Here is a 24785-nt window from a genome sequence, read left to right on the forward strand (position 1 = left end):
AAGTTTGTACAATGGGATCTGGCATCAAGTAGGGGCTCATTAAGAGTAAAGGCGGTGGGTTTGGGCACTTGACAAATGCCAAGACTGACCTGTTTGCTGCACAACCTTGAGAATGAAGTCTTCTCCTCCCAACCCACAGGGCTGCATGACCTGCACAACCTGTCCTCGTCACCTCCCTGCCTTCACCTCCTCTTGCTCACTTTGCTCCAGCGACATGGGGTTGCCTTGATGATTCCTTCAACCAGCCAAGCATGGCCCTGCCCTAGGGTCTTTGCACATGCTGCATCCTCAGCACTCAGGCTGGCTCAGGGTTTGTTTACATGGCTGCAGGTTGGGGCCCTCATTATCCATCACCCCACTGACAGTGATAATATTATCACCACAGTAATAATAACAGCAGTATCAAATACCACCACGAACTTCCCTAGGAGTCCAGTGGTTAAGAGTCTGCGCTCCCAGTGCAGGGGGCACCTGTTCCATCACCTGGCTGGAGAAGATCCTGCATGCCTCATGGCCAAAAAAAAAAAAAGAAAAGAAAATCCAATACCACCAACAGTGGCAGGTCCTCAGAATGACTCCAGAGCATTTGCTCCGCGCACATGGTGTGCATTGTGTCAAAGAATCAGGGTGTGTCTCTAGATCCTTTCCTAGCCGTGCCCTTGACTCAGTTTCTCCAGTTATAAAATGGAGGTTACAATGCCTCCTTCCTGGGCTCAGCACCGGTTCTGGTAAACAACAAGGGGTTAATAAGAGTTCTCCGTTACTTACTGTCTGGTGTAGGTCCTGTGCGGGTGCACCCTTGGAGCGACGGGAGAGGTGGTTCCAAACTTCCTGCTCTTAATCACGCCAGGCCCCCCTCCGCCGACTCAGGCACATCACACGCAAACGAAATGCAAATAGCACGCAATTAACTGCTCTGGGCAGCGCGCAGGTCAGCCTGTGCGGCCCAAGGCGCGCGGAGGCGCCCAGCACCCCGCGGCCGAGCCGGGGCGCTGACCGTCGTCCAGCCCGGCTTTCATCGCTCCGTGTAAATGTTTATACCGGGCCGGCCGCCAGGCCCCGCGCCGGGCGGCCGGCGGAGTAATGTAAACGCGGGCTGGAGGCCGCTCAGTGGCGAGGAGCTTCTCAGACAGGGTGGGGGTGTGGGGGTACGCAGGAGTTATTAAACAGCTACTGTGAGCGTGACGCGACTAGGCAACCACAACACTGAGTAATCAGTGCCCCAGTAGGGGAAGCTTAGACATTATGGGGACCCAGAGAGTGCCCTTGCACGGGCCTGGGGCTGGGAAGGAGGCGCAATCAGGGAAAGCTTCCTGGGGGAGGCACCGTTTAAGCGAAGACTGAAAGTGGAATGGGAGTGGGCGGCAGTGGAGGAGAGAATGTTCTGGATGGAAGGACTCACTTGTACAAAGGCCTGGAGGTGGGTTGAGGGCAGCTTTGGTCCATTGCTGCCCACTTCTGGGCATCTATTTGTCTGGGGGGGCAGGGAACCTAGGCCCAGAGCAGGGCGGAAAGTCACTTCCAGGGATATTAACATGGCTCAACCCCAGGGCTCCAGCCTCCCAGACTGTACCTATTCTAAGCACCACCTCTCCTCACCACCCTTGTCCCACAGTGCCCCCTGCTGGGGATGTCCTCACCTTCCACTCTTTCCCAGACTCCCTGGATTCCAGCCACTGCAGCCTCCTGGCTGAATTGGCCACCACGGGTCACGCCTCAGGACCTTTGCACCGGCTGTTGCCCCTGCCTGAGATGCCATTCTCTTCTGCCTGGCTAGCTCCTACCTTTGTTCAAGTCTCAACTTTCTTCAATCCTCAGGAAAGCACTCTGGGACGCCCAGATGGGGGTGGTTCCCAGGTTACCCCTGGCACAGTGCCCACCTCCTCGGCAGCATTTTCCACCACCTCGTTTAATGGTTCCTAGATGAATCACTTCTATATTATTACTGGTCATTAAGCAGGAGTGGTTCAAATTCAGGGCCCCCACTGTGTCCCCACTAGCTGGTCCAGCACCCTGTGCCCATTCGTATGTTGCCTGACAGACGACGGAGGCCGTGTGGCTGACCATCCCGTGGACGCAGGCTGAGGATGCAGCGCTGGAAGGCGGCGGCCCTGGCCTCGGTGCTCTGCAGCTCCGTGCTCTCCATCTGGATGTGTCGGGAGGGCCTGCTCCTCGGCCACCGCCTCGGACCTGCTCTGGCCCCGTTGCGCCGGCCGCCTCGCACCCTGGACGCCCGCATCGCCCGTCTGGCCCAGTGTAAGCCCTCCCCCACCCCGTCTTGAGTCAGATACCCCCAACATCGCAGCGACCATAATGGTGGAATGTTGTACGCAGTGGAGCGGGGCCACAGAGGCTTATTTTAGATGGGGTGGAGGGAGGGTGCAAATCCCCTCAACGGCCTGGCAGGGGTGTCAGAGGGGATGGATGCTGGGAACTGGGGTCCCTCAGCTCAGCTGTCACAAGGAATTAGGCTCTAGCCCTGAGGGGCCCGGGGGCCAGATGGAGATTAGACCTGGGCATTCGGCCCGGGCGGCCCCTGCAGCACAGCGGGGGGTGGAGGGAGAGGGAGGCTGGACTCGAGGCCCTAGTGACCTGCCGGGAGTGGGGGTGACGGAGGAGGAAGAGAGAGACCTAGAAACAGGACGAGTCCTAGAGATGGGAGACAGACAGACATAGAGGAGCAGATGGGCAAGAACGATGTGGGGAAAGGCCCGGAGGTAGAAAAGTGGAAATGTCAGCCCTGGGGCATGTGGCTGCATGGTCCAGCTCCCCACTCGCCCCTGATGCCTGCCCCCTGCAGGTTCTGTGGGGCTGGAGCAGTGCGTGGGCCCTGACTTCGTGGGTGCATGGGTGTGTCCACAGGTGCATCCGCACGGGTGAATGGGGATTAGGTGTAGGTGGGGGAGCATGCGTGGGCCCCCGTGGGTAGGGGGTGCATGCACGCCTGTATGCAAGTCTGCACGCGCCCTGCCAGCCTACACAATCCTTCTTTCTTGTCTTCACAATGGACAAGGGTGGCCTCCGGCGCAAGCTCCACTTCCGCCCCCGCCGCTCCCCACTTCAGGCTGCTTAGTCCTTCCCAGGACACTGGGTCCCAGAGACCCGGGCTCCCCAAAGCTAGTGCTCCAGGCCCTGGGGGCAAAGGCCCAGTGGTGAATTTCAGGCACCGGGGAGGATCTCAGCCCACTGTTGGGTCCTGCCTGCCCCGCATCCTGTCCCCGGATCCAGCCCTACTGGAGGAAGGACATGGATTTCCATACCCCAGAGTCCATGTTCTAGATTCTGGGATCAATGCACTGATGGAGGAATCTCAGGCTTGGGCCAGGGAGGTGCGGGCATCATCTCCTTGTATTCCACGTGTATTCCTGTGCACGTGGCCAGGCCTGCTGGAAGGACAGATATACTAGAAGATTATTGTTTATCTGAAATTCACACTGAACCAGGGATCTGTATCTTAACCTGGCAATCCCATGAATTAACTCTAGACACACATCTTTGGGGTGGGCACACTGGTGGAATTTTAGGCATCGTTAGTGAGGTAGGCTCACCCTGATTCTAGAGCAAGCAGTGCTTGTCACCCTACTCCCACCCATCTCCCAGAAGATGCTGTTGGGTGGCCCCCGATTTCTACCCTCCCAGCCCCAGCCAAAGTAGGGACTCTGCAAGTCTCACTGAGCAAACAATGAAAGTAGGGTACAGCAGGGTACAACGGGTGCAACGAAAGTAGGGCTGTCATCTGCCTGAAACCACAAGGCTCAGAGTGGGCAGAGCAAGGCTCAGAACCAGGGCTTGTCTGCTCTTGAGACCCCCCTATGGGAACAGACAGCTCCCAGGGTGACAGACAGCCCTTCCCCTTGGGCCTCCCAGGAAGCTATTTCTTTTGACAGCCAGGTGCGCCAGCCTTGGGGGCAGGTGGGAGGTTAAACTCGGGATTTCCTCTCTCAACCATAAGAGTGACTGCCACCTGCTCAGGGGCTGGAAGCCCCCTGTCTGCAGACTCAGTGTCAGTTCAGCGCTGTCTGCCATCCCGATGTCTACACTTCTCTCCTGGGGCTGAGGAGCACTGGGGCAGGACCAGCCGCTTGGGAAATAAATTTAGGCCGTGGAGCCCTGGGAATCTATGGCTCAGGGCACCTCCAGGCAGTTGTGGGAGAAAAGGGTTGGACTTGCACCAAACTTGGGCACGGGATGGAAGTGGGAAGGCTGTTTGGTTTTCTCTCTCTCTGCCACCTGCCAGTGGTGAGGTCTTAGGCACCTCTTTTCCCCTCTGGATGCCCGGTTTCCTCACCTGTAACATGGGGGGAGCCCCTGACAGTAGCTGTCACCCCATGTGGCGGGGCCAACACACAAGTCTCAGTGTCAGCTGCTCGTCTGTGCATTTTGAGGAGCTCACACACCCTGCTTTGGTGTTGTGAAAGGGGAAACTGAGTACTGCTACACAGTGGAGCAGGAGGGATGGGGGAGGGGGAGGCATTGGTAACAGGCCAGAGGTTCAGAGAAGATGCAGAGGTTTGGGTGGGGATCCCAGAGACGGAGTGAGAGACCCATGACAGCTCAACCAGAGTGGAGGGTTGGGGTGTGGGAAGCAGGCCCCCAACACTGCTCAGAGAGGATGTGCCAGTTTCCTGGAGCAACCAGCGTGGGGTGGGGACAGCTGGGGCCCAGGAGGGACAGGGATTTGGTTCACTACACTGCTTGCTGAGCGCCACCCCCCCGCGCTTTTTTTCTCCAGTGAGGTGAGAGCAGCTCAGTGAAAAAGGGAAGAATTTCCAGTGCTGCCCTGCATAGGGATGGGGTCCACAGAGAGTGGTGGAGGGGTGTGCCCACAGGGAGACAGACACCGGGTCGGCTCAGCTCAAGTTGGGGCAGACTGGTATGTGGTACAGGAAATGGTTCTGGGCAGTCCATCTTAGGTGTAGGCTCCAGAGAAGAGTGCTGGTAGCCTTGGGGACCCAGCCTGGGGGCCTGGATATGCAACCCTCCCCTTACACACACGCCGCCCAGAAAGGGTGCATGAGCCGGAATCGGGGAGCAAGAGAAGACGCGGTCGGGAGAGGGTGCAGTAGCCCTTGAGTCACCACAGGGTCCTTTTTGCAGAGGAACAGCGTAGATGTGGCGCTCCTTCCCATGCATCCACCCACTGACCCCCCCGGCCCTTCTCCATCCCCTCGCAGACCGTGCACTGCTGCAGGGCGCCCCGGACGCGGTGGAGCTTCGAGAACTGACGCCCTGGACCGGGCGGTCCCCTGGTCCGCGCCGTCGGGCGGGGGCCCGGCGGCGGCGCGCGCGTGCGCGGTCGGGGACACGGCCTTGCGGGCTGCGCGAGCTCGAGGTGCGCGTGAGCGAGCTGGGCCTGGGCTACGCGTCGGAAGAGACAGTACTGTTCCGCTACTGCGCAGGCGCGTGCGAGGCGGCCGCGCGCGTCTACGACCTGGGGCTGCGACGCCTGCGCCAGCGGCGGCGAGTGCGGCGGGAGCGGGTGCGCGCTCAGCCCTGCTGCCGCCCGACGGCCTACGAGGACGAGGTGTCCTTTCTGGACACGCACAGTCGCTACCACACGGTCCACGAGCTGTCGGCGCGCGAGTGCGCCTGCGTGTGACCCTACCTCAGCCGGCCCGGAGAGACGGCGGCCACGGCCCCCGCCCCGACGGCACCTACGGTCCCGCCTGGCAAGCCCCGCGACAGACTGCCAACGAGCAGAAGATGCCGTCCAGGGCTCAGGACTCTCGCGTTAACTGTACCAAAATAAAGTGTGGAAAATCCAGCCAGGGTTGTGATTCTGCGCTGAAGGCCTACGGGGAGGAGACGCCATCTCCACTGGGAAGAGGGGGACGGGTACCACCTGCACTATGGTGGGAGGATCCCATTTGCTTTGGGCTCGGGGGAAAGAAAGACGGTTTTGTTCAGGCGTGCAGAAAGGAAAGGGGCTGAAAGGGGGCATGTCCACAGGGACCTTCCTTCGCATCTCTCTACAGGCTCTCTTGCCCTTTCCAGGTGTGTCCTAGCCTACTCCCCGGCAAGTGTCCTTCTGGGTAGGAAAGATCGAGCCACAGTGCAGATGGAAAAACAGGTCCAAGTGGTCCAAATCTCCCTCACCCAACAGACCTCTTCGGGCCTGGTCAGCTCCCACCAGGGTGAACTCGGAGCCACTATCTCCTTTCACTAGCTAAAAATATCTGCGCTGCCCATCTCCCTGCGGGGATAGGTCTGGGGCGGGCGCCAACCCCATCTAGCCCCAAACTGGCGCCTGCTGGGGCACAGCTGGGTCCCCAGGGACCTAGGTCCTGGGCTGTAAAGGCTTTGGCCAGAGCTCGAGGGAGAATTTTCCAGGAGCCCCCGTGGAGGATGGAAAAAGCGTGATGTGGTGTTTAGATTTGCCCACGGTATCACCTTGATGCTTGGCACGCCCAGAAAGGGCACAGGGTGTTGGGTTCCTAGCAGGCCAGAGAGGGGTCTGCTGGTCAATGGTCTGAGGAGGGTGGGCAAGAGAGTGGCTGCTGCAAGCCCAGGACTGGCTCACGGGAGCCCAGGTGGAGTGGACTCTTACCCTTCTTCCCCTCAGACAGGGTGGCACGGGAATGTCTCCAAGGCACAATTGCCCCTTTGCCCAGTTTGTCTAAGGGCACAGTCCCTTCTCTTCCATCCTCCCACACTAGACTGGTATTCTCAAAAGAACAGCCCCACCCTCTCCTTTACTGTTGTGTCTCCTAGACTGGCCTCCTCTCTGCTGCGCTAAGGACCACCTCCTAGAACCTACTAAACATGGTGTCCTGCGCAGACCCAGCCCCATCCTGATGCTGGGAGACTCAGATCAGATGCTCCACCCAGGGAGGCTCACCTGGCTGGGCAGGAACATTCCCAGCTCCCTGCTTTCCAGTCTTCTTTTTTGCTGTTGCGGCAGCTGGACCCACTGGAGTCAGCTAATAGGCAGGACTTCCAGGGAGGCCCAAGAGCGGCACTTAGAGGCCAGGCCCCAGACCGTGGGTGGTCAGCTTGGAAGGCAGTTTCAGAGCATGCTGGCTGGCTGGGGTCCCCACCCACCCCCGCAGTCTTTTGACTCTGAGGTTTGGGGTGGTGGATTCCTACACCATTCGGGCTGACTCAGCCCGGCAGCCGTGGCAGAGAGGCCTGAGTTCCCAGAAGCCGAGGAAGCTGAGCCTCAGTTTCCCCATCCTAGAAGGCCTTGAGCCTCAGAGAGGGAAGTTGCTCAGCCCAGGACACACAGCAGGAAAATCAACTTTGATGCTTGGGCCTGTTGTCCCTGAAGTGTCTTGGGTGTGTGTGTGTGTGTGTGTGTGTGTGGCCTCCTGGGACCACAGCCTCCCTGTCTCCCACCCGGATCCAACCACAAGGCGCTGGCCCAGCCCACCAGAGAACTGGAACATAAACAAGCGCTGCCTTCGCAGAACCCAGAGCTGGGGGTCCTCAGCAGTGCATGCCATACACACACACACACACACTCACAGGACACAGAGACTGCCATTCACATGGGGCTTAGAACCATGCACAAACCTCCTTTGGGGGCATGCCCTGCCCCTCCTGTATCCTTGCAGTGGGTATAGAAGATTCACTTGTCTCAACCTTGCCCTATGTGACCTCCCAGGTAGCCCCACCCCCACTCTCACCTGCTCCCAGCCTCGGTCTTCCCACCCTGCTTGAGGGTTTTTCCTACCTCTGAACACTTGGAGCCGGTCCATTCTCCCAAATTCAGGGCCAGACTGGGCGCCGTAGACTTTTGGGCAGGATGTCTGGCTCCCCATCTACAGGATGCTATCAGCCCACCCCATTTGTGACAAGCACAGATGTCGCCAGACCCTGTGAGTGACCCCTGGGAGCAGAGTTGCCCTGAGGGGAGAATGCTGGTTTGGAATAAGGGAGGACACGCCAGTTTTCCTCAGAGCATTCCCATATGGAAAATGGCGTCAGTATTGCCAACCTTAATACCTCAGAGGCAGTTCATCAACAGCAGCAGTAATCACAAACCAGTCCACCAGAGCCATCACCAGAGGGCAGGACACCGAGGCCAGTTCCCCAGGGGCAGCCATAGCCCCTGGCAACTCACCCCTGCCCCCACCAGGTAAAGTTCCTAGCAAGCGGGCTCCCAGGGAGGAAAGACCCCTGGTGAAGCCCCAGGTAAGGGAGAGCTCCAGCCACCAGGTCCCCAGATAGTCAGCAGTACAGGTGCCAGGCTGGCCTGCTCACTGGAACCAAGACGCGATACTGGGCACCGTCTGGTACCTGGGCTCCTGCTGCAGCTTCCAGCAGGCCTTACAGAACATAAGGGCCCAGGAGAAGGACCGAGGCCGCAGCGTCTCCCGCCAGCGGAAGTAGTTCAGGTAGCTGGCGTAGTCCTTGTCCAGCGCTAGCAAGTACTGCGCCAAGTCCTTGGGGCTCTGGAAGTCGTCGACGTGGATGAAGGCTTTGGGTGGCAGGAACTGTTCATAGTTGGCCCGGCTGGGGCCCAGGACCACTGGCACGGCCCATGCCTGCAGGGCATTCTTCCACAGCTTCTCTGTGATGTAGTCGGGGTGCAGGGAGTTCTCAAAAGCCAGGTAGAACTTGTACTGGGACAGCTGCTTGGCCATGAGCGCGTAGGGCAGTGGTGTGTGGAAGCGTCCGTACACGTCCACTTGGAGGTGCGGCTTCAGCAGCTTGTAGTAGTGCACCCTGATAGAGTCTTTCTTCCAGTTGGACACCACCCAGGCCACCAGCTTGGTCTTGGCCGAGATGTTGAGCAGCGTCTCCACAGGCTGGCCAGGCCATGGCTCGAGCCAGCCGTAGGGCATGAAGATATCTGAGTCCCGGCGGTAGGACATGGTGAGGTTGAAGTAGCCGTCTAGGTCCTTCAGTTTCAAGCAGTTGCTGGGTGATTCCATGCTGAACCAAACCCAGCGCTGGCCAGGGGGCCGCGGGGAAGGCGGGAGCTGCATCTGGGGCTGGTTGCTGACCTCCCGGTGGTGCACGAGGACCGCATCCGCCTGAGGGTACTCGCTTCGGTTGACGGTCAGCTGGCAGTCAGCTGTGCCAGGCCACAACTCCGAGCAGCGGGACAGAGCCACTGGCTGGTTGAATGGCCACGTCCACAGCAGGACACGCAGGGGCAGGTGGGCGGAGGACCCCTCAGTGGCCTGGGAAGGGGCCCCCAGTTCAGAGACCCACATGGGCTTGGGCTTGTCTTGAGACACACGCAGATAAGAAAAGAAGCACAGAGCCAGAAGCAGCTGCAGCAACAGCCCGGGAAGACAGTGGTGCCAGGAACACTTCACCTTGGTGCAACCGGGTGGATACATGGTTTGGAGCAGCTGGGAGGAGGGGAGAGTGAACATGGCACCTTTGACAAGAAGGATAATAACACATGCGTAGGGACTTCCACCTGATGTGAAGAGCTGACTCATTGGAAAAGACCCTGATGCTGGGAGGGATTGGGGGCAGGAGGAGAAGGGGATGACAGAGGATGAGATGGCTGGATGGCATCACCAACTCGATGGACATGAGTTTGGGTGAACTCTGGGAGTTGGTGATGGACAGGGAGGCCTGGTGTGCTGCGATTCATGGGGTCGCAAAGAGTCGGACACGACTGAGCGACTGAACTGACTGACTAAGGGACTTCCCTGGTGGTCCAGTGGCTAAGATGCTGAGCTCCCAATGCAGGGGTCTGGGGTTTGATCCCTGATCAGGGAAGTAGATCCCACGTACCACAACTAAAGATCCTGGCATGCTGCAATAAAGACTGACAATGCCTTGTGTCACAACTAAGACCTGGTACAGCCAAATAAATAAATAAATATTGAAAAAAAAACAGTAATACCCATGCCTAGTGGGCACATGCGGGTTATTTCTATTTTACAGATGAGAAAACTGAGGCTAAGGGACTCAGTGAGAAAACAGCAGATCTGGCCCCAGAGTCCACACTCTCCTACCCACCAGGTCACACAACCTCTTGACCTAGGATAGGTTCCAATGGTTCTCAGGTCCCACCCTGACCGTGACTTTGCCCTTGCCCTTGCCCTTTCTTAGCTTCCCCAGAGTCTTCCCCAGCCTAGGGAGAAGACAGGGCTGGTTACTGGGTGCTCCCCCAGGGCCCTGGAGTTGAGGCTTGGAGCCAAGACTCCGTCTGGGAGGAGTACAACAGAATTATGTTAGAGGGCTCACCAGGCAGTATACGAGTTGGGGGAAAGGACACTCCTGGTGGACACAACAGCCAATGCCGAGGCCCAAAGGTGACAGTGAACCTGAACAGTTTGTGGGGAGAGGACAGGAAGAGCTCAGGGAATAAGCACTCAAGACACCTCCCATCCCTGGTCGCACTCTAGGGGACCCTGGGTGTCTCTTGGTCCACTCCCTGGTCCTTTCTGTTCCTGCAAGCGGTCACAAAGCCCTCCCAGACTCCAGACCCCAGCCGTGGGAACAGAAATCTAGGACCTTAGCCCTGTGCCCCTCCACTTCCTGCGGCCATGGAGCCGCCCTTTTTACAGATGAGAAAACAGAGGTTCTGAGTATGTCTCTTGCCCCAAAACACAAAGCTGGAGCAGTTGTGATCCAGAATCCGAACTCTCCTCTTTTAATGTAATTGCAAACTCCGCTCCCGAGTTCAGATTGGCTAGTTGTCCATGACTGTAGTTTCAGTCTGTCTGCCCCCTGATCCCCTCTCTCAGTGCCTACCATCTTACCTGGGTTTCTCTTACTTTGGATGCAGGGTCTCTCTTCACGGCTGCTCCAGCAAAGTGCAGCCGCCACTCCTTACCTTGGGCGCGGGGTAGCTCCTCTCGGCGCGCACTCGTGCTCCTGCGCCGTCGCAGCCACCACGCTCAAATTCTGAAAGAGATGGGGACTACCAGACCACCTGATCTGCCTCTTGAGAAACCTGTATGCAGGTCAGGAAACAACAGTTAGAACTGGATATAGGACAACAGACTGGTTCCAAATAGGAAAAAGAGTATGTCAAGGCTGTATATTGTCACCCTGCTTATTTAATTTATATGCAAAGTACATCATGAGAAACGCTGGGCTGAAAGAAGCACAAACTGGAATCAAGATTGCCGGGAGAAATATCAATAATCTCAGATATGCAGATGACACCACCCTTATGGCAGAAAGTGAAGAAGAACTAAAAAGCCTCTTGATGAAAGTGAAAGAGGAGAGTGAAAGAGTTTGCTTAAAGCTCAACATTCAGAAAACTAAGATCATGGCATCCGGTCCCATCACTTCATGGCAGATAGATGGGGAAACAGTGGAAACAGTGTCAGACTTTATTTTTCTGGGCTCCAAAATCACTGCAGATGGTGGCTGTAGCCATGAAATTAAAAGACGCTTACTCCTTGGAAGGAAAGTTATGACCAACCTAGATAGCATATTCAAAAGCAGAGACATTACTTTGCCAACAAAGGTCCGTCTAGCCAAGGCTATGGTTTTTCCAGTGGTCATGTATGGATGTGAGAGTTGAACTATAAAGAAAGCTGAGTGCCGAAGAATTGATGCTTTTGAACTGTGGTGTTGGAGAAGACTCCTGAGAGTCCCTTGGACTGCAAGGAGATCCAACCAGTCCATCCTAAAGGAGATCAGTCCTGGGTGTTCATTGGAAGGACTGATGTTGAAGCTGAAACTCCAATACTTTGCCCACCTGATGTGAAGAGCTGACTCATTGGAAAAGACCCTGATGCTGGGAAAGATTGAGGGCAGGAGGAGAAGGGGACGACAGAGGATGAGATGGTTGGATGGCATCATCAACTCGATGGACATGGGTTTGGGTGGACTCCGGGAGTCGGTGATGGACAGGGAGGCCTGGCGCATTGAGGTTCATGGGGTCGCAAAGAGTCGGACACGACTGATTGACTGAACTGAACTGAACTCCCGTGTTGCACATGGAGCTCCAGTCTACAGCCTGGTGCTGTCTACAAGAACGTTCTGCTATCGTGGAAATGTTATTTGTCTGCCCCATAGAGTGCACCCTATGGCTCTCAAGCCCTTGAAATATAGCAGTTGTGTTGGACGAACTGTTAGCATTAAGCTAAATTAAATTAAGAAAAGCTTCTCTATTCTGTACATTGAAGACAATTTCAAGATAAAAAGTAAAAACACTGGCGGGTCCAGTAGTTTAAGACTCTGCGCTTCCACTGCAGGGGGCATGGGTCCAAACCCTGGTCAGGGAACCAGATCCCACACGCCCAAGATGAGGCCAAAAAAACCAAACCCAAACGTCCACCTCCCGCCCCCGCAACAAAACCCCACCAAAACCAGTGTCTGATAGCCAATTCAACAGCTGAAAATCCTGACAGGATATTTGGGACATCGTGGAGGGGCAAATCTGCTCCCACAGGACATTTTTACAAAGTCTAATTAAAGATCAAGGATCTAGAGTGAAAACTGAGTGTCCGGATTAGGCGTGCTATCGATGTAAGATACACCCCAGTTTCTAAGACTTGGGCTTCCCCAGTGGCTCAGCGGTAAAAAATCTGCCTACAGTGCAGGAGACACAGGAGACACAGGTTCGATCCCTGGGTCAGGGAGATCCCCTGGAGGAGGAAATGGCAATGCACTCCAGTATTCTTGCCAGAAAAATCCCACAGCCTGGTGGGCTACAGTCCATAGGGTTGCAAAAAGTTGGACACAACTGAGTGGCTGAGCGCACATTCCAAGACTTGGGAAGCAAATGAGACAAAATTCTCAGTCCTTCTGTTGATTTCACATTGGAATAATACTAGTTTGGAACTTCCCTGGTGGTCCAGTGGTTAGTACTCTGCACACTCACTGCTGAGGGTGAGGGTTCAATCCCTAGTCAGGGAACTGAGATACCATATGCTGTGCAGTGCAGCCAAAAAATTAAAGAAGACTCTGATGGCTGGTGGGCTACTTCTCTTGGGCATAGCTGGCATAACCCTCCAAGTGCAGGATGGAGGAGCTGGCAGGTGGCCTCGGGTGATGAAAAGGGAGTGGGATTTAGAATTATATGTTCATGCCAGAGTTTCTGGAAAGAGACCCAAAAGACAAAACCTTTGAGGAGGTTCAGGAGGCTGAACTCTGACCACAACCTACTTTGTGCAGCTGGGGTTTGGGGCCACGCACAGAAGGTTAGTGTGTGGAAATGCACTTAAAATGAATATAGGTTTTTTTGTCCTGGGTTTATAGCAGCTCCTCCTAGGAGGCACTGAGGCCCTTGGCAGGGAGGAGGAGCCTGGATCGGGGGATGGGGGTTGGGGAGGTCAGCGCTGAGATTCCACCCAAATGGAACCTGAGATATTTTTTCCCAGAAAGGAATTGAAGAATGCCATGATACTGGGACGCCATAAAGATCAGATAAACAGAACAAAATCCACCCCCTTCTCCCCACAACTCAGGTCCTCTCCCCATGGAATGGGGTTGGAAAGAGGAAGGGCTCTGGGGTGCTCATGGGGGCCAGGAAGCAGTGGGGGTTCTAAGCCAGAGCTTTGCCAGAGAGAGACAGATAGACAGAAACAGAGAGAAACGCAGCTCCTCCCAGTTTGGCAAATCAATCAGAACTGCCCACACCTGCTCCACCTCTGGTGCACCTGGCACCCAGAAAGACCCCTGGGAGGGACTTCCCTGGTGGTCCAGTGTCAAGGATAGGAATCTCCCTGCCAGTGCAAGGGGCACAGGTTCAATCAAGATCCCACATGAGGCAACTAAGCCTGGGGTACCACAACTACAGAGCCCGAGCTCTAGAGCCCTCGAGCAGCGACTGCTGAAGCCGTGTGCCTAGAGCCCATGTTCTACAACAAAACACCACAATGAGAAGCCCGTACACCACATCTGGTGAGGAGACCCTGCTCGCCGCAACTAGAGAAAGCCCATGCACAGCACCGAAGACCCAGCACAGCCAAAACACCAAAAATGTCTGGGAGTACAGCCTGCAAGCCCTTCCCAGGGGGCATCAGTGCCTCCAGGGAGAGGGGACGTGTTCCCCAGGAGGCCTTACCTGGAGGGGCAGAGTGTAGGGCAGACAGCAGCCGACCAGGAGGCTTAGGGCCGAGGAACAGTTGGTCACGCTGGCAGGGGATGAGGCGACTCCAGGGAGGAGAAGGAAGTGGACCTACAGGAGCAGCACAAATCAGTCCAGTTCCACCACACCTGCAGTCAGATGACACAGGGTATCCTGTCCCATGAGCCAGGCCATAGTTTAATAGCAAAGGTGGGACTTGGCTAATCTCTCCCATATGGCCTGATGAGGAAGGGGTGGAGGAAACTGGGGACTTAGTCACTGCCCCGGTCTCTCGCGTGGCCGCCAGGCTTTCCTGGTTTTGGGCATAGAGTTGACCCATCCATAAAGGGAAAGGGCTGACCCAGACCACTGGCTCTCAAAGTGGTTTCCGTGGCAGGTGGCGGGGCACCAGGGGTTCCTTGGAGTTGGGGAGGGGCAGGTGAGGAGAATTGCAAGCCTCCTACCCTCCCTTCCCACACATCCCACCTCTTCATTCCGTCTCAGTCAGCAAATGTTTCTTGAGCACCTGCTGTGTCAGGCCCCAGGAATATGGCAGGAAGCAAGTGGGTGAAAGAGATAACCTGTAAGAAAACTTGTAAAAAAAAAAAAAGTTACAGATTGCAAGGACTTTCTTGGTGGTTCAGTACTTAAGAATCTATGTTGCAATGCAGGGGACACAGGTTCAAGCCCTGGTTGGGGAACTAAGATCCCACATGCTGTGGAGCAAATAAGCCCTTGTGCCAGACTGCTGAGTCCGTGAGCCACAACTAGAGAGTCTAGGAATCACAACAAAAGGTCCTGCATGATGCAACAAAGCTCCTGTGTGCCCCAACTAAGACCCAACACGGCCAAATAAATAAATACTCTTTAAAAATGTTTATTGGATCAATACTAAAAAATAAATAAATTGCCAAGAAGAGGCTGCAGCCTGGTCTGGACTTCTCCTGGATGTGTGAGCTGGGGGTTAAAGCCCCATTAGAAATTTCTAACTAGAGCTTCCCTGGGGCTCAGTGGTAAAGAACCTGCCTACCAGTGTAGGAAACATGAGTTCCATCCCTGGTCCAGGAAGATCCCACATGCAATGGAGCAAGTAAGTCTGTGCGTCACAACTACTGAGCCCGTGCTCTAGAGCCCGGGAGCCGCGACTACTGAAGCCTGTGCACCCTAGGGCCCGTGTTTCGCAACAGAAGCTGCTGTGATGAGAAGCCAGTACACCGCAACTAGAGAGCAGCCGCCGCTCGCCACAACTGGAGAAAAGCTTGCACAGCAAGGAAGGTCCAGCGCAGCCAAAAACAAACAAACAAAATTTTAAAAAGAATTTTCTAACTAAAAAAGACTTAACCACTGGACCATATGAGAGAGCTTTCCAGGCAGAGGGACAGCCTGCGCAAAGGCCCTGAGACAGCAAGGAATGGCAGCATTGGAGGGGATCCAGGAAGCCTGGGCGTTCAGGAGCAGGAAGTGAGGTTGGCCGCATTGAGCTGCGTCTGGCTGTGGTCAGAAATGGGTATTTAACATGGGGTGACAGTGGGGCCATGAGGAGCTTCCAGTGGAGCTGTCGCCACCGCAGAGACTCCTGTTTGAGATGCTCTTTCAGGCTGTCGTGTTGGGGACAGACTATTGGGAGGGGAGGGAAGCAGGGCAGAGGCAGGGAGGCTGGGAGAGGGAGGCTGTGGCGGGTGGGTGAAAGCACGAGGGACAGCTCCCATGTACTGCAACTCCTCCGTTCACAGGTGAGAAACCGTTTCCATGAGGCTGCTTCATGCTGCCTGGACATCCACCATCCAAGTGTCCACTTAGTTCCAGGCTGATGGAGGCTCCAGGAGCTAGGTATCCACCAGGGCAGGGCATTTGTAATAGGGAAGAATACGTCTTTTTTTTTTTTTGCTGTACCATGTGGTATGTGGGATCTTGGTTCCTACACTAGAGATCAAACCCGCATCCCCTACAGTGGAAACGTGGAGTCGTAACCACTGGACCATAAAGGAAGCCCTGGGAAGAAAAAATCTGACTCTGTATTAAGACATAACCCTCCTAGACTTCAGACAATACTACAAAGCTACAGTAATCAAAATAGCATGGTACTGGCACAGAAACAGACATATGGATCAACGGAACAGAATAGTGAGCCCAGAAATAGGCCCACACACTTATGGTCAATCAATCTTCAACAAAAAAGGCAAAAATAATACAATGGGAAAAGACAATCTCTTCAGTAAGTGGTGCTGGGAAAGTTGGACAGCCACACATAAATCAATGAAGTTAGAACATTCCCTAACACCATATACAAAAATAAACTAAAAATGGCTTAAAGACCTAAATATAAGACATGACATCATAAAACTCCTAGAAGAGAGCATAGACAAAACATTCTCTGACATAAGTTGTACCAGTGTTTTCTTAGGTCAGGCTCCCAAGGCAGTAGAAATAAAAAACAAAAATAAACAAATGGGACCCAATGAAACGTACAAGCTTTTGCACAGCAAAGGAAACCATAAACAAAATGAAAAGACAACTTACAGAATGGAAGAAAATATTTGCGAATGATGCAACTGACATGGGCCTAATCTCCAAAATATACAAACAGCTCATACAGCTCAACAACAAAAATACAACCCAATGAAAAAATGGGCAGAAGACCTAAGTAAACATTTCTCCAAAGAAGAAATACAGATGGTCAATAGGCACATGAAAAGATGCTCAACATCGCTAATCATTAAAGAAATGCAAATCAAAACTACCATGAGGTGCCACCTCACACTGGTCAGAATGTTACCAAAAATGGAAGTCTGTGTGCCTGACGCGCAGTGAGATCCATCAATACTAAAACACTGGAGTCTGGAACAGATAAAGGTTTATTATAGGGCCATGGAAGGAGATGGCCAGGCCCTAAGAACCCCCAAAATTACTGAAAGCTTTCAGCAAAGCCCCTTTAAAGCAAAATGTGAGGGAGGGGCGTGGTGAGCTGTTGCAAACTTCTTGGGGTCAGATCCTTTGTTCTTGAAGTCAGGTCACGGTCAGGTAACGACGTTCCTAGAAATCTCTACCAAACGAATGTCATTCTCCATCCTAACAAAAAGGGGCCAGGTCCCAAGACAACTGACACCTTCCAAGGTCCCCGTCCGGGCTAAGAGGAGGCAGAGCTCAGCTGGTGGCTCCCTCAGGGCCAAGTCCCCAGATCCTGACCAGCTGTCATCGCTGAGGGAGCCAGGTGCCCAACCCAACCGGCCCTCAGGCTCCTCAGGCTACCAGACGGGGAGGCCAGGTCCCACAGTCTGTGACCCAGGCAGACGGTCACTGCTATTAGCTTGAAGGGACAGGGATGGAGGACAGGTTCACTGCTGCCTCAAGGCCTGGGGGTGGGCCTTGCTGAGGGCTCCGGAGCCCTGCAGGACACAGGCCCCAGCCTGATCCCTGGGACCCCCCAGCTTACCTGCTGGCCCAAGGCCGGGTGAGCTGGAGGGCCTCGGGGAGAAGGCTGGGATCTGCCTCTTACCTCATTCTCCTCCTCAGAACCACCAGCCCACGGCTGTCTGAATCCGCTCACTGTCAATTCCTGATGGTTGGTTGCTGGTGGGCAGGGTCCACTGAGGCATCAACCAGCGGCTGAGCAGGATCCGTTGTCTGGCACAGGGTACAGAGCAATCACGTACAGAAATGGTTGTTTTGCATCCAGTACTGGATGTGCTCAGGGGGCTTTGTTACAATTTCCCCCCTTTCCCTTGATACTCCTCAGTCTTGAAGTTAACACGGGAGTAGGTTTAAACTTGGCAGAGGAACTTGGTTTTAGAGGGACTTAGTTTCAACCTCCAATTCCATTTCATCCTTCCCCATGTCTTTCAGGGAATGGGGTGATGAGTGCTCTAGCTACCTCCTTCCAAAATGGGGCACAGTCCTACCCTGGTTTGGGGAATAGCTACCAAGTCGAAAATACCCCTGAGTTCCAAGTCCTGGATCTGACTCTTATGTACAAAGATCTTGTATAAATTCAGGAGAATAAGCCTGAAAACCAGTCTGAACCTGGCAGTCTGGGGGAGGCTTGTTGCGAAGTAGCCCAAGTCATAGAAGTATAGTTTGCCAAATTGCTCGAAGTCATGAGTAACTTGAGAGGAAGGGCTTCGTTATATCTGGAGATATACAGAAGAGATAAAACGGAGATAAAAAATCAGTACTATTTCAGACAGAATCTATAAACATTATAACCATATATATCAGTTTAATCAGTAACCAATCCTTTTGTTACCCTTATCAAAACGATAAGGTTCCAGCACAAGAACAACACAGGTCAGAAAGGCCCTATAAAAGGTGGTATTTGGTAATGGAGGGCTGTCCCTTTTTGCGCTAAGAGTCATAGCTTGCCCCTGAGTTACTTATTCTTTTTCCCTTGATCTTCCTGCTGCCAAGGGATTGTCTCAGTAGAGCTGTGTTGTTTCAGGGGGCAAAGTAAGCAATGCTGAATGCAGTCTTTCATTATGCTTTTATGAAAACCAAATTTTTCCAAAGCCAGTACTTCATGTCTACAGTAGTAACATTTACCCATACAGTAAATCCTCAAAGGCTTATAACTCCTTTGACAATACTTCCCATGTAATTCAACATACCAAATAAAACTCATTAAGTACTCCTCCTTGAGATGCCTTATGGGCCCCCTAATGAACCTCAAAGTTAGCTAGAGGTCAAAAGAAATTTAATTAAAATTTGATATTTTGGAAGTTTGTCAAGAAGTCTCAAAACATTTGGTCAAATAAGATCATTGATCACTGTAAGACAATACAAAGATTACATAAATTATGACACAAAGTCTGGTACTCAGTAAATACTTAATAAATGGATGCATGCATGCTAAGTCACTTCAGTCATGTCTGAGTCTTTGTGACCCTACGGACTGTAGCCTGCCAGCTTCCTCTGTCCGTAGGATTCTCCAGGCAAGAATAACATAATCTCAGTTGACCATGCATAAAACTCCTTTTTAACTCAAAACATATATCCTACTTTCCTACTTAATACTGAAATTTTTTCCTTTAATTAATTTTAGTAACTTCAATTATATATTTATATTAGAATCCTCAACTCTTAAACACCTTACTTTTTAGTGAGAACCAACAGGTAATTATAAACTGTTATACCAGCATTTTCTGACTGGAAACTTATGCTATAGTTTTCCTCTTCTAAGAAGGCAAAGGTTGGTAAACTTAGATTTGCCCAGCAACCAATGACCCAGATAGTCAATGAATTCTTGCCATTTAAACTTAGTTCAGTTTCAAGTTACCAAAATCTGGAGAGGCTATTTTAGACAGACTAATCATTTCATCATATCAAGTTGTTGATATTTTCTTTGCTGACTAATTTGTAACAGATATAAGGTCTTATTTGATCTCTAACAAACCTAGGTACAACGAAGTGTTATACTTAACAAACCAACAAGCTTAAGCTAACTTCAGTGAAGTGAAGTGAAGTGAAGTCTCTCAGTCGTGTCCGACTCTTTGCTAACTTCAGTAGCAGATATCAATTCAGTACTGAATATTTCTCAGATCACGAGTACTTGAAATACATTTTGGCCAATTTTCTAAATATTATGAAGTATTTAAGCGCGGGCGGCTGCGACCGGCGCACTAAGCGCGGGCGAGAGAAGCTACCCCGCGTCCGAGGCCAGGGGCGGCGGCCGAGAGGAGGTACCCCACGTCCGAGGTCAGGGGCAGAAGCCGGGAGGACCCCATCCCCGAAGGGCGGCGGCCAAGAGGATTTACCCCACGTTCGAGGTCAGGGGCAGCGGCCGAGAGTGCCAGGCTGCGATGGCGCAGGAACGGCCGGGAGGAGCCACCCCAGGTCCGAGGCCAGGGGCGGCGGCCTGGAGGAGCCACTCCGCGTCCGAAGCCAGGGGCGGCGGCCGAGAGGAGCTACCCCACATCCGAGGTCAGGGGCAGCGGCCGAGAGGGCCAGGCTGCGACGGCGCAGGAACGGCCTGGAGGAGCTACCCCGCGTCCGAGGTCAGGGGCGGCGGCCGGGAGGAGCAACCCCACGACCAAGGAGCAGTGGCTGCGCAGGCGCAGGAGGGCCTAGAGGAGCTCTCCCACGTTGAAGGTCAGGAAGGGCGGCAGTGAGGAGATACCCTTCATCCAAGGTAAGTTGCAGCGGCTGCTCTTTGCTGGAGCAGCCGTGAAGAGATAGCCCACGTCCAAGGTAAGAGAAACCCAAGAAAGATGGTAGGTATTGCAAGAGGGCATCAGAGCGCAGACACACTGAAACCATAATCACAGAAAACTAGTCAATCTAATCACACTAGGACCACAGTTCAGTTCAGTTCAGTCGCTCAGTCTTGTCCGACTCTGCGACCCCATGAATCGCAGCACGCCAGGCCTCCCTGTCCATCACCAACTCCCGGAGTTCACTCAGACTCACGTCCATCGAGTCAGTGATGCCATCCAGCCATCTCATCCTCTGTCGTCCCCTTCTCCTCCTGCCCCCAATCCCTCCCAGCATCAGAGTCTTTTCCAATGAGTCAACTCTTCGCATGAGGTGGCCAAAGGACTGGAGTTTCAGCTTTAGCATCATTCCTTCCAAAGAAATCCCAGGGCTGATCTCCTTCAGAATGGACTGGTTGGATCTCCTTGCAGTCCAAGGGACTCTCAGGAGTCTTCTCCAACAGCACAGTTCAAAAGCATCAATTCTTCGGCGCTCAGCCTTCTTCACAGTCCAACTCTCACATCCATACATGACCACAGGAAAAACCATAGCCTTGACTAGACAGACCTTAGTCGGCAAAGTAATGTCTCTGCTTTTGAATATGCTGTCTAGGTTGGTCATAACTTTTCTTCCAAGGAGTAAGTGTCTTTTAATTTCATGGCTGCAGTCACCATCTGCAGTGATTTTGGAGCCCAAACAAATAAAGTCTGACACTGCTTCCACTGTTTCCCCATCTATGTGCCATGAAGTGATGGGACCGGATGCCATGATCTTTGTTTTCTGAAAGTTGAGCTTTAAGCCAACTTTTACACTCTCCTCTTTCACTTTCATCAAGAGGCTTTTTAGTTCCTCTTCACTTTCTGCCATAAGGGTGGTGTCATCTGCATATCTGAGGTTATTGCTATTTCTCCCGGCAATCTTGATTCCAGCTTGTGTTTCTTCCAGTCCAGCGTTTCTCATGATGTACTCTGCATATAAGTTAAATAAGCAGGGTGACAATATACAGCCTTGACGTACTCCTTTTCCTATTTGGAAACAGTCTGTTGTTCCATGTCCAGTTCTAACTGTTGCTTCCTGACCTGCATACAGATTTCTCAAGAGGCAGGTCAGGTGGTCTGGTATTCCCATCCCTCTCAGAATTTTCCACAGTTTATTGTGATCCACACAGTCAAAGGCTTTGGCATAGTCAATAAAGCAGAAATAGATGTTTTTCTGGAACTCTCTTGCTTTTTCCATGATCCAGCAGATGTTGCCAATTTGATCTCTGGTTCCTCTGCCTTTTCTAAAACCAGCTTGAACATCAGGAAGTTCACGGTTCACGTATTGCTGAAGACTGGCTTGGAGAATTTTGAGCATTACTTTACTGGTGTGTGAGATGATTGCAATGGTGCTGTAGTTTGAGCATTCTTTGGCATTGCCTTTCTTTGGAATTGGAATGAAAACTGACCTTTTCCAGTCCTGTGGCCTCTGCTGAGTTTTCCAAATTTGCTGGTATATTGAGTGCAGCACCTTCACAGCATCATCTCTCAGGATTTGAAATAGCTCAACTGGAATTCCATCACCTCCACTAGCTTTGTTCGTAGTGATGCTTTCTAAGGCCCGCTTGACTTCACATTCCAGGATGTCTGGCTCTAGATGAGTGATCACACCATCGTGATTATCTGGGTCGTGAAGATCTTTTTTGTACAGTTCTTCTGTGTATTCTTGCCACCTCTTCTTAATATCTTCTGCTTCTGTTAGGTCCCTACCATTTCTGTCCTTTATCGAGCCCATCTTTGCATGAAATGTTCCCTTGGTATCTCTAATTTTCATGAAGAGATCTCTAGTCTTTCCCATTCTGTTCTTTTCCTCTATTTCTTTGCACTGATTGCTGAAGAAGGCTTTCGTATCTCTTCTTGCTATTCTTTGGAACTCTGCATTCAGATGCTTATATCTTTCCTTTTCTCCTTTGTTTTTCGCCTCTCTTCTTTTCACAGCTATTTCTAAGGCCTCCCCAGACAGCCATTTTGCTTTTTTGCATTTCTTTTCCATGGGGATGGTCTTGATCCCTGTCTCCTGTACAATGTCACAAACCTCATTCCATAGTTCATCAGGCACTCTATCTATCAGATCTAGGCCCTTAAATCTATTCCTCACTTCCACTGTATAATCATAAGGGATTTGATTTAGGTCATACCTGAATGGTCTAGCGATTTTCCCTAATTTCTTCAATTTAAGTCTGAATTTGGTAATAAGGAGTTCATGATCTGAGCCACAGTCAGCTCCTGGTCTTGTTTTTGTTGACTGTATAGAGCTTCTCCATCTTTGGCTGCAAAGAATATAATCAATCTGATTTCAGTGTTGACCATCTGGTGATGTCCGTGTGTAGAGTCTTCTCTTGTGTTGTTGGAAGAGGGTGTTTGCTATGACCTGTGCATTTTCTTGGCAAAACTCTATTAGTCTTTGCCCTGCTTCATTCCGCATTCCAAGGCCAAATTTGCCTGTTACTCCAGGTGTTTCTTGACTTCCTACTTTTGCATTCCAGTCCCCTATAATGAAAAGGACATCTTTTTTGGGTGTTAGTTCTAAAAGGTCTTGTAGGTCTTCATAGAACTGTTCAACTTCAGCTTCTTCAGCGTTACTGGCTGGGGCATAGACTTGGATAACTGTGATATTGAATGGTTTGCCTTGGAAATGAACAGAGATCATTCTGTCGTTTTTGAGACTGCATTCAAGTACTAATAGATGGAGAAGTTCGTGACATTGTACAGGAGACAGGGATCAAGACCATCCCCATGGAAAAGAAATGCAAAAAAGCAAAATGGCTGTCTGGGGAGGCCTTAGAAATAGCTGTGAAAAGAAGAGAGGCGAAAAACAAAGGAGAAAAGGAAAGATATAAGCATCTGAATGCAGAGTTCCAAAGAATAGCAAGAAGAGATACGAAAGCCTTCTTCAGCAATCAGTGCAAAGAAATAGAGGAAAAGAACAGAATGGGAAAGACTAGAGATCTCTTCATGAAAATTAGAGATACCAAGGGAACATTTCATGCAAAGATGGGCTCGATAAAGGACAGAAATGGTAGGGACCTAACAGAAGCAGAAGATATTAAGAAGAGGTGGCAAGAATACACAGAAGAACTGTACAAAAAAGATCTTCACGACCCAGATAATCACGATGGTGTGATCACTCATCTAGAGCCAGACATCCTGGAATGTGAAGTCAAGCGGGCCTTAGAAAGCATCACTACGAACAAAGCTAGTGGAGGTGATGGAATTCCAGTTGAGCTATTTCAAATCCTGAGAGATGATGCTGTGAAGGTGCTGCACTCAATATACCAGCAAATTTGGAAAACTCAGCAGAGGCCACAGGACTGGAAAAGGTCAGTTTTCATTCCAATTCCAAAGAAAGGCAATGCCAAAGAATGCTCAAACTACAGCACCATTGCAATCATCTCACACACCAGTAAAGTAATGCTCAAAATTCTCCAAGCCAGTCTTCAGCAATACGTGAACCGTGAACTTCCTGATGTTCAAGCTGGTTTTAGAAAAGGCAGAGGAACCAGAGATCAAATTGGCAACATCTGCTGGATCATGGAAAAAGCAAGAGAGTTCCAGAAAAACATCTATTTCTGCTTTATTGACTATGCCAAAGCCTTTGACTGTGTGGATCACAATAAACTGTGGAAAATTCTGAGAGGGATGGGAATACCAGACCACCTGACCTGCCTCTTGAGAAATCTGTATGCAGGTCAGGAAGCAACAGTTAGAACTGGACATGGAACAACAGACTGTTTCCAAATAGGAAAAGGAGTACGTCAAGGCTGTATATTGTCACCCTGCTTATTTAACTTATATGCAGAGTACATCATGAGAAACGCTGGACTGGAAGAAACACAAGCTGGAATCAAGATTGCCGGGAGAAATAGCAATAACCTCAGATATGCAGATGACACCACCCTTATGGCAGAAAGTGAAGAGGAACTAAAAAGCCTCTTGATGAAAGTGAAAGAGGAGAGTGTAAAAGTTGGCTTAAAGCTCAACTTTCAGAAAACAAAGATCATGGCATCCGGTCCCATCACTTCATGGCACATAGATGGGGAAACAGTGGAAGCAGTGTCAGACTTTATTTGTTTGGGCTCCAAAATCACTGCAGATGGTGACTGCAGCCATGAAATTAAAAGACACTTACTCCTTGGAAGAAAAGTTATGACCAACCTAGACAGCATATTCAAAAGCAGAGACATTACTTTGCCGACTAAGGTCTGTCTAGTCAAGGCTATGGTTTTTCCTGTGGTCATGTATGGATGTGAGAGTTGGACTGTGAAGAAGGCTGAGCGCCGAAGAATTGATGCTTTTGAACTGTGCTGTTGGAGAAGACTCCTGAGAGTCCCTTGGACTGCAAGGAGATCCAACCAGTCCATTCTGAAGGAGATCAGCCCTGGGATTTCTTTGGAAGGAATGATGCTAAAGCTGAAACTCCAGTCCTTTGGCCACCTCATGCGAAGAGTTGACTCATTGGAAAAGACTCTGATGCTGGGAGGGATTGGGGGCAGGAGGAGAAGGGGACGACAGAGGATGAGATGGCTGGATGGCATCACTGACTCGATGGACGTGAGTCTGAGTGAACTCCGGGAGTTGGTGATGGACAGGGAGGCCTGGCGTGCTGCGATTCATGGGGTCGCAAAGAG

General features: G+C 51.9%; 2 protein-coding genes across 3 annotated transcripts; one reads left to right on the forward strand and one right to left on the reverse strand.

The window, feature by feature from the left end:
• Nucleotides 1-1998: 1998 nt before the first annotated feature.
• NRTN (neurturin) lies at nt 1999-5764 on the forward strand. The gene is made up of 2 exons (XM_040242060.1): nt 1999-2256; nt 5175-5764. The coding sequence occupies exons 1-2, from the start codon at nt 2088-2090 to the stop codon at nt 5597-5599; spliced, it is 594 nt and encodes a 197-aa protein (XP_040097994.1). The 5' UTR covers nt 1999-2087; the 3' UTR covers nt 5600-5764.
• Nucleotides 5765-7888: 2124 nt separating this feature from the next.
• Nucleotides 7889-10708, reverse strand: LOC120864866 (3-galactosyl-N-acetylglucosaminide 4-alpha-L-fucosyltransferase FUT3). 2 transcript variants are annotated; one of them, XM_040242062.1, is made up of 2 exons: nt 10671-10708; nt 7889-9302 (listed from the first exon to the last, which is right to left on the reverse strand). In XM_040242062.1, the coding sequence occupies exon 2, from the start codon at nt 9288-9290 to the stop codon at nt 8199-8201; it is 1092 nt and encodes a 363-aa protein (XP_040097996.1). In that variant the 5' UTR covers nt 9291-9302; nt 10671-10708; the 3' UTR covers nt 7889-8198. The 2 variants fall into 2 exon arrangements, with proteins under 2 accessions (XP_040097996.1, XP_040097995.1); XM_040242061.1 differs by lacking the exon at nt 10671-10708 and adding an exon at nt 10153-10599.
• Between the last annotated feature and the right edge of the window lie 14077 nt (nt 10709-24785).

This window comes from Oryx dammah, unplaced genomic scaffold (assembly GCF_014754425.2).
Source record: "Oryx dammah isolate SB20612 unplaced genomic scaffold, SCBI_Odam_1.1 HiC_scaffold_5, whole genome shotgun sequence".
NCBI lineage: Eukaryota > Metazoa > Chordata > Mammalia > Artiodactyla > Bovidae > Oryx > Oryx dammah.

Coding starts and splice junctions, on each gene's coding strand:
- NRTN (XM_040242060.1), top strand. CDS start 2,088: ATGCAGCGCTGGAAGGCGGCGGCCCTGGCCTCGGTGCTCTGCAGCTCC. Junction 2,257..5,174: donor CATCGCCCGTCTGGCCCAGT/GTAAGCCCTCCC, acceptor ATCCCCTCGCAG/ACCGTGCACTGCTGCAGGGC.
- LOC120864866 (XM_040242061.1), bottom strand. CDS start 10,296: ATGGGAGGTGTCTTGAGTGCTTATTCCCTGAGCTCTTCCTGTCCTCTC. Junction 9,303..10,152: donor CCCAACTCGTATACTGCCTG/GTGAGCCCTCTA, acceptor CCCTCCTCCCAG/CTGCTCCAAACCATGTATCC.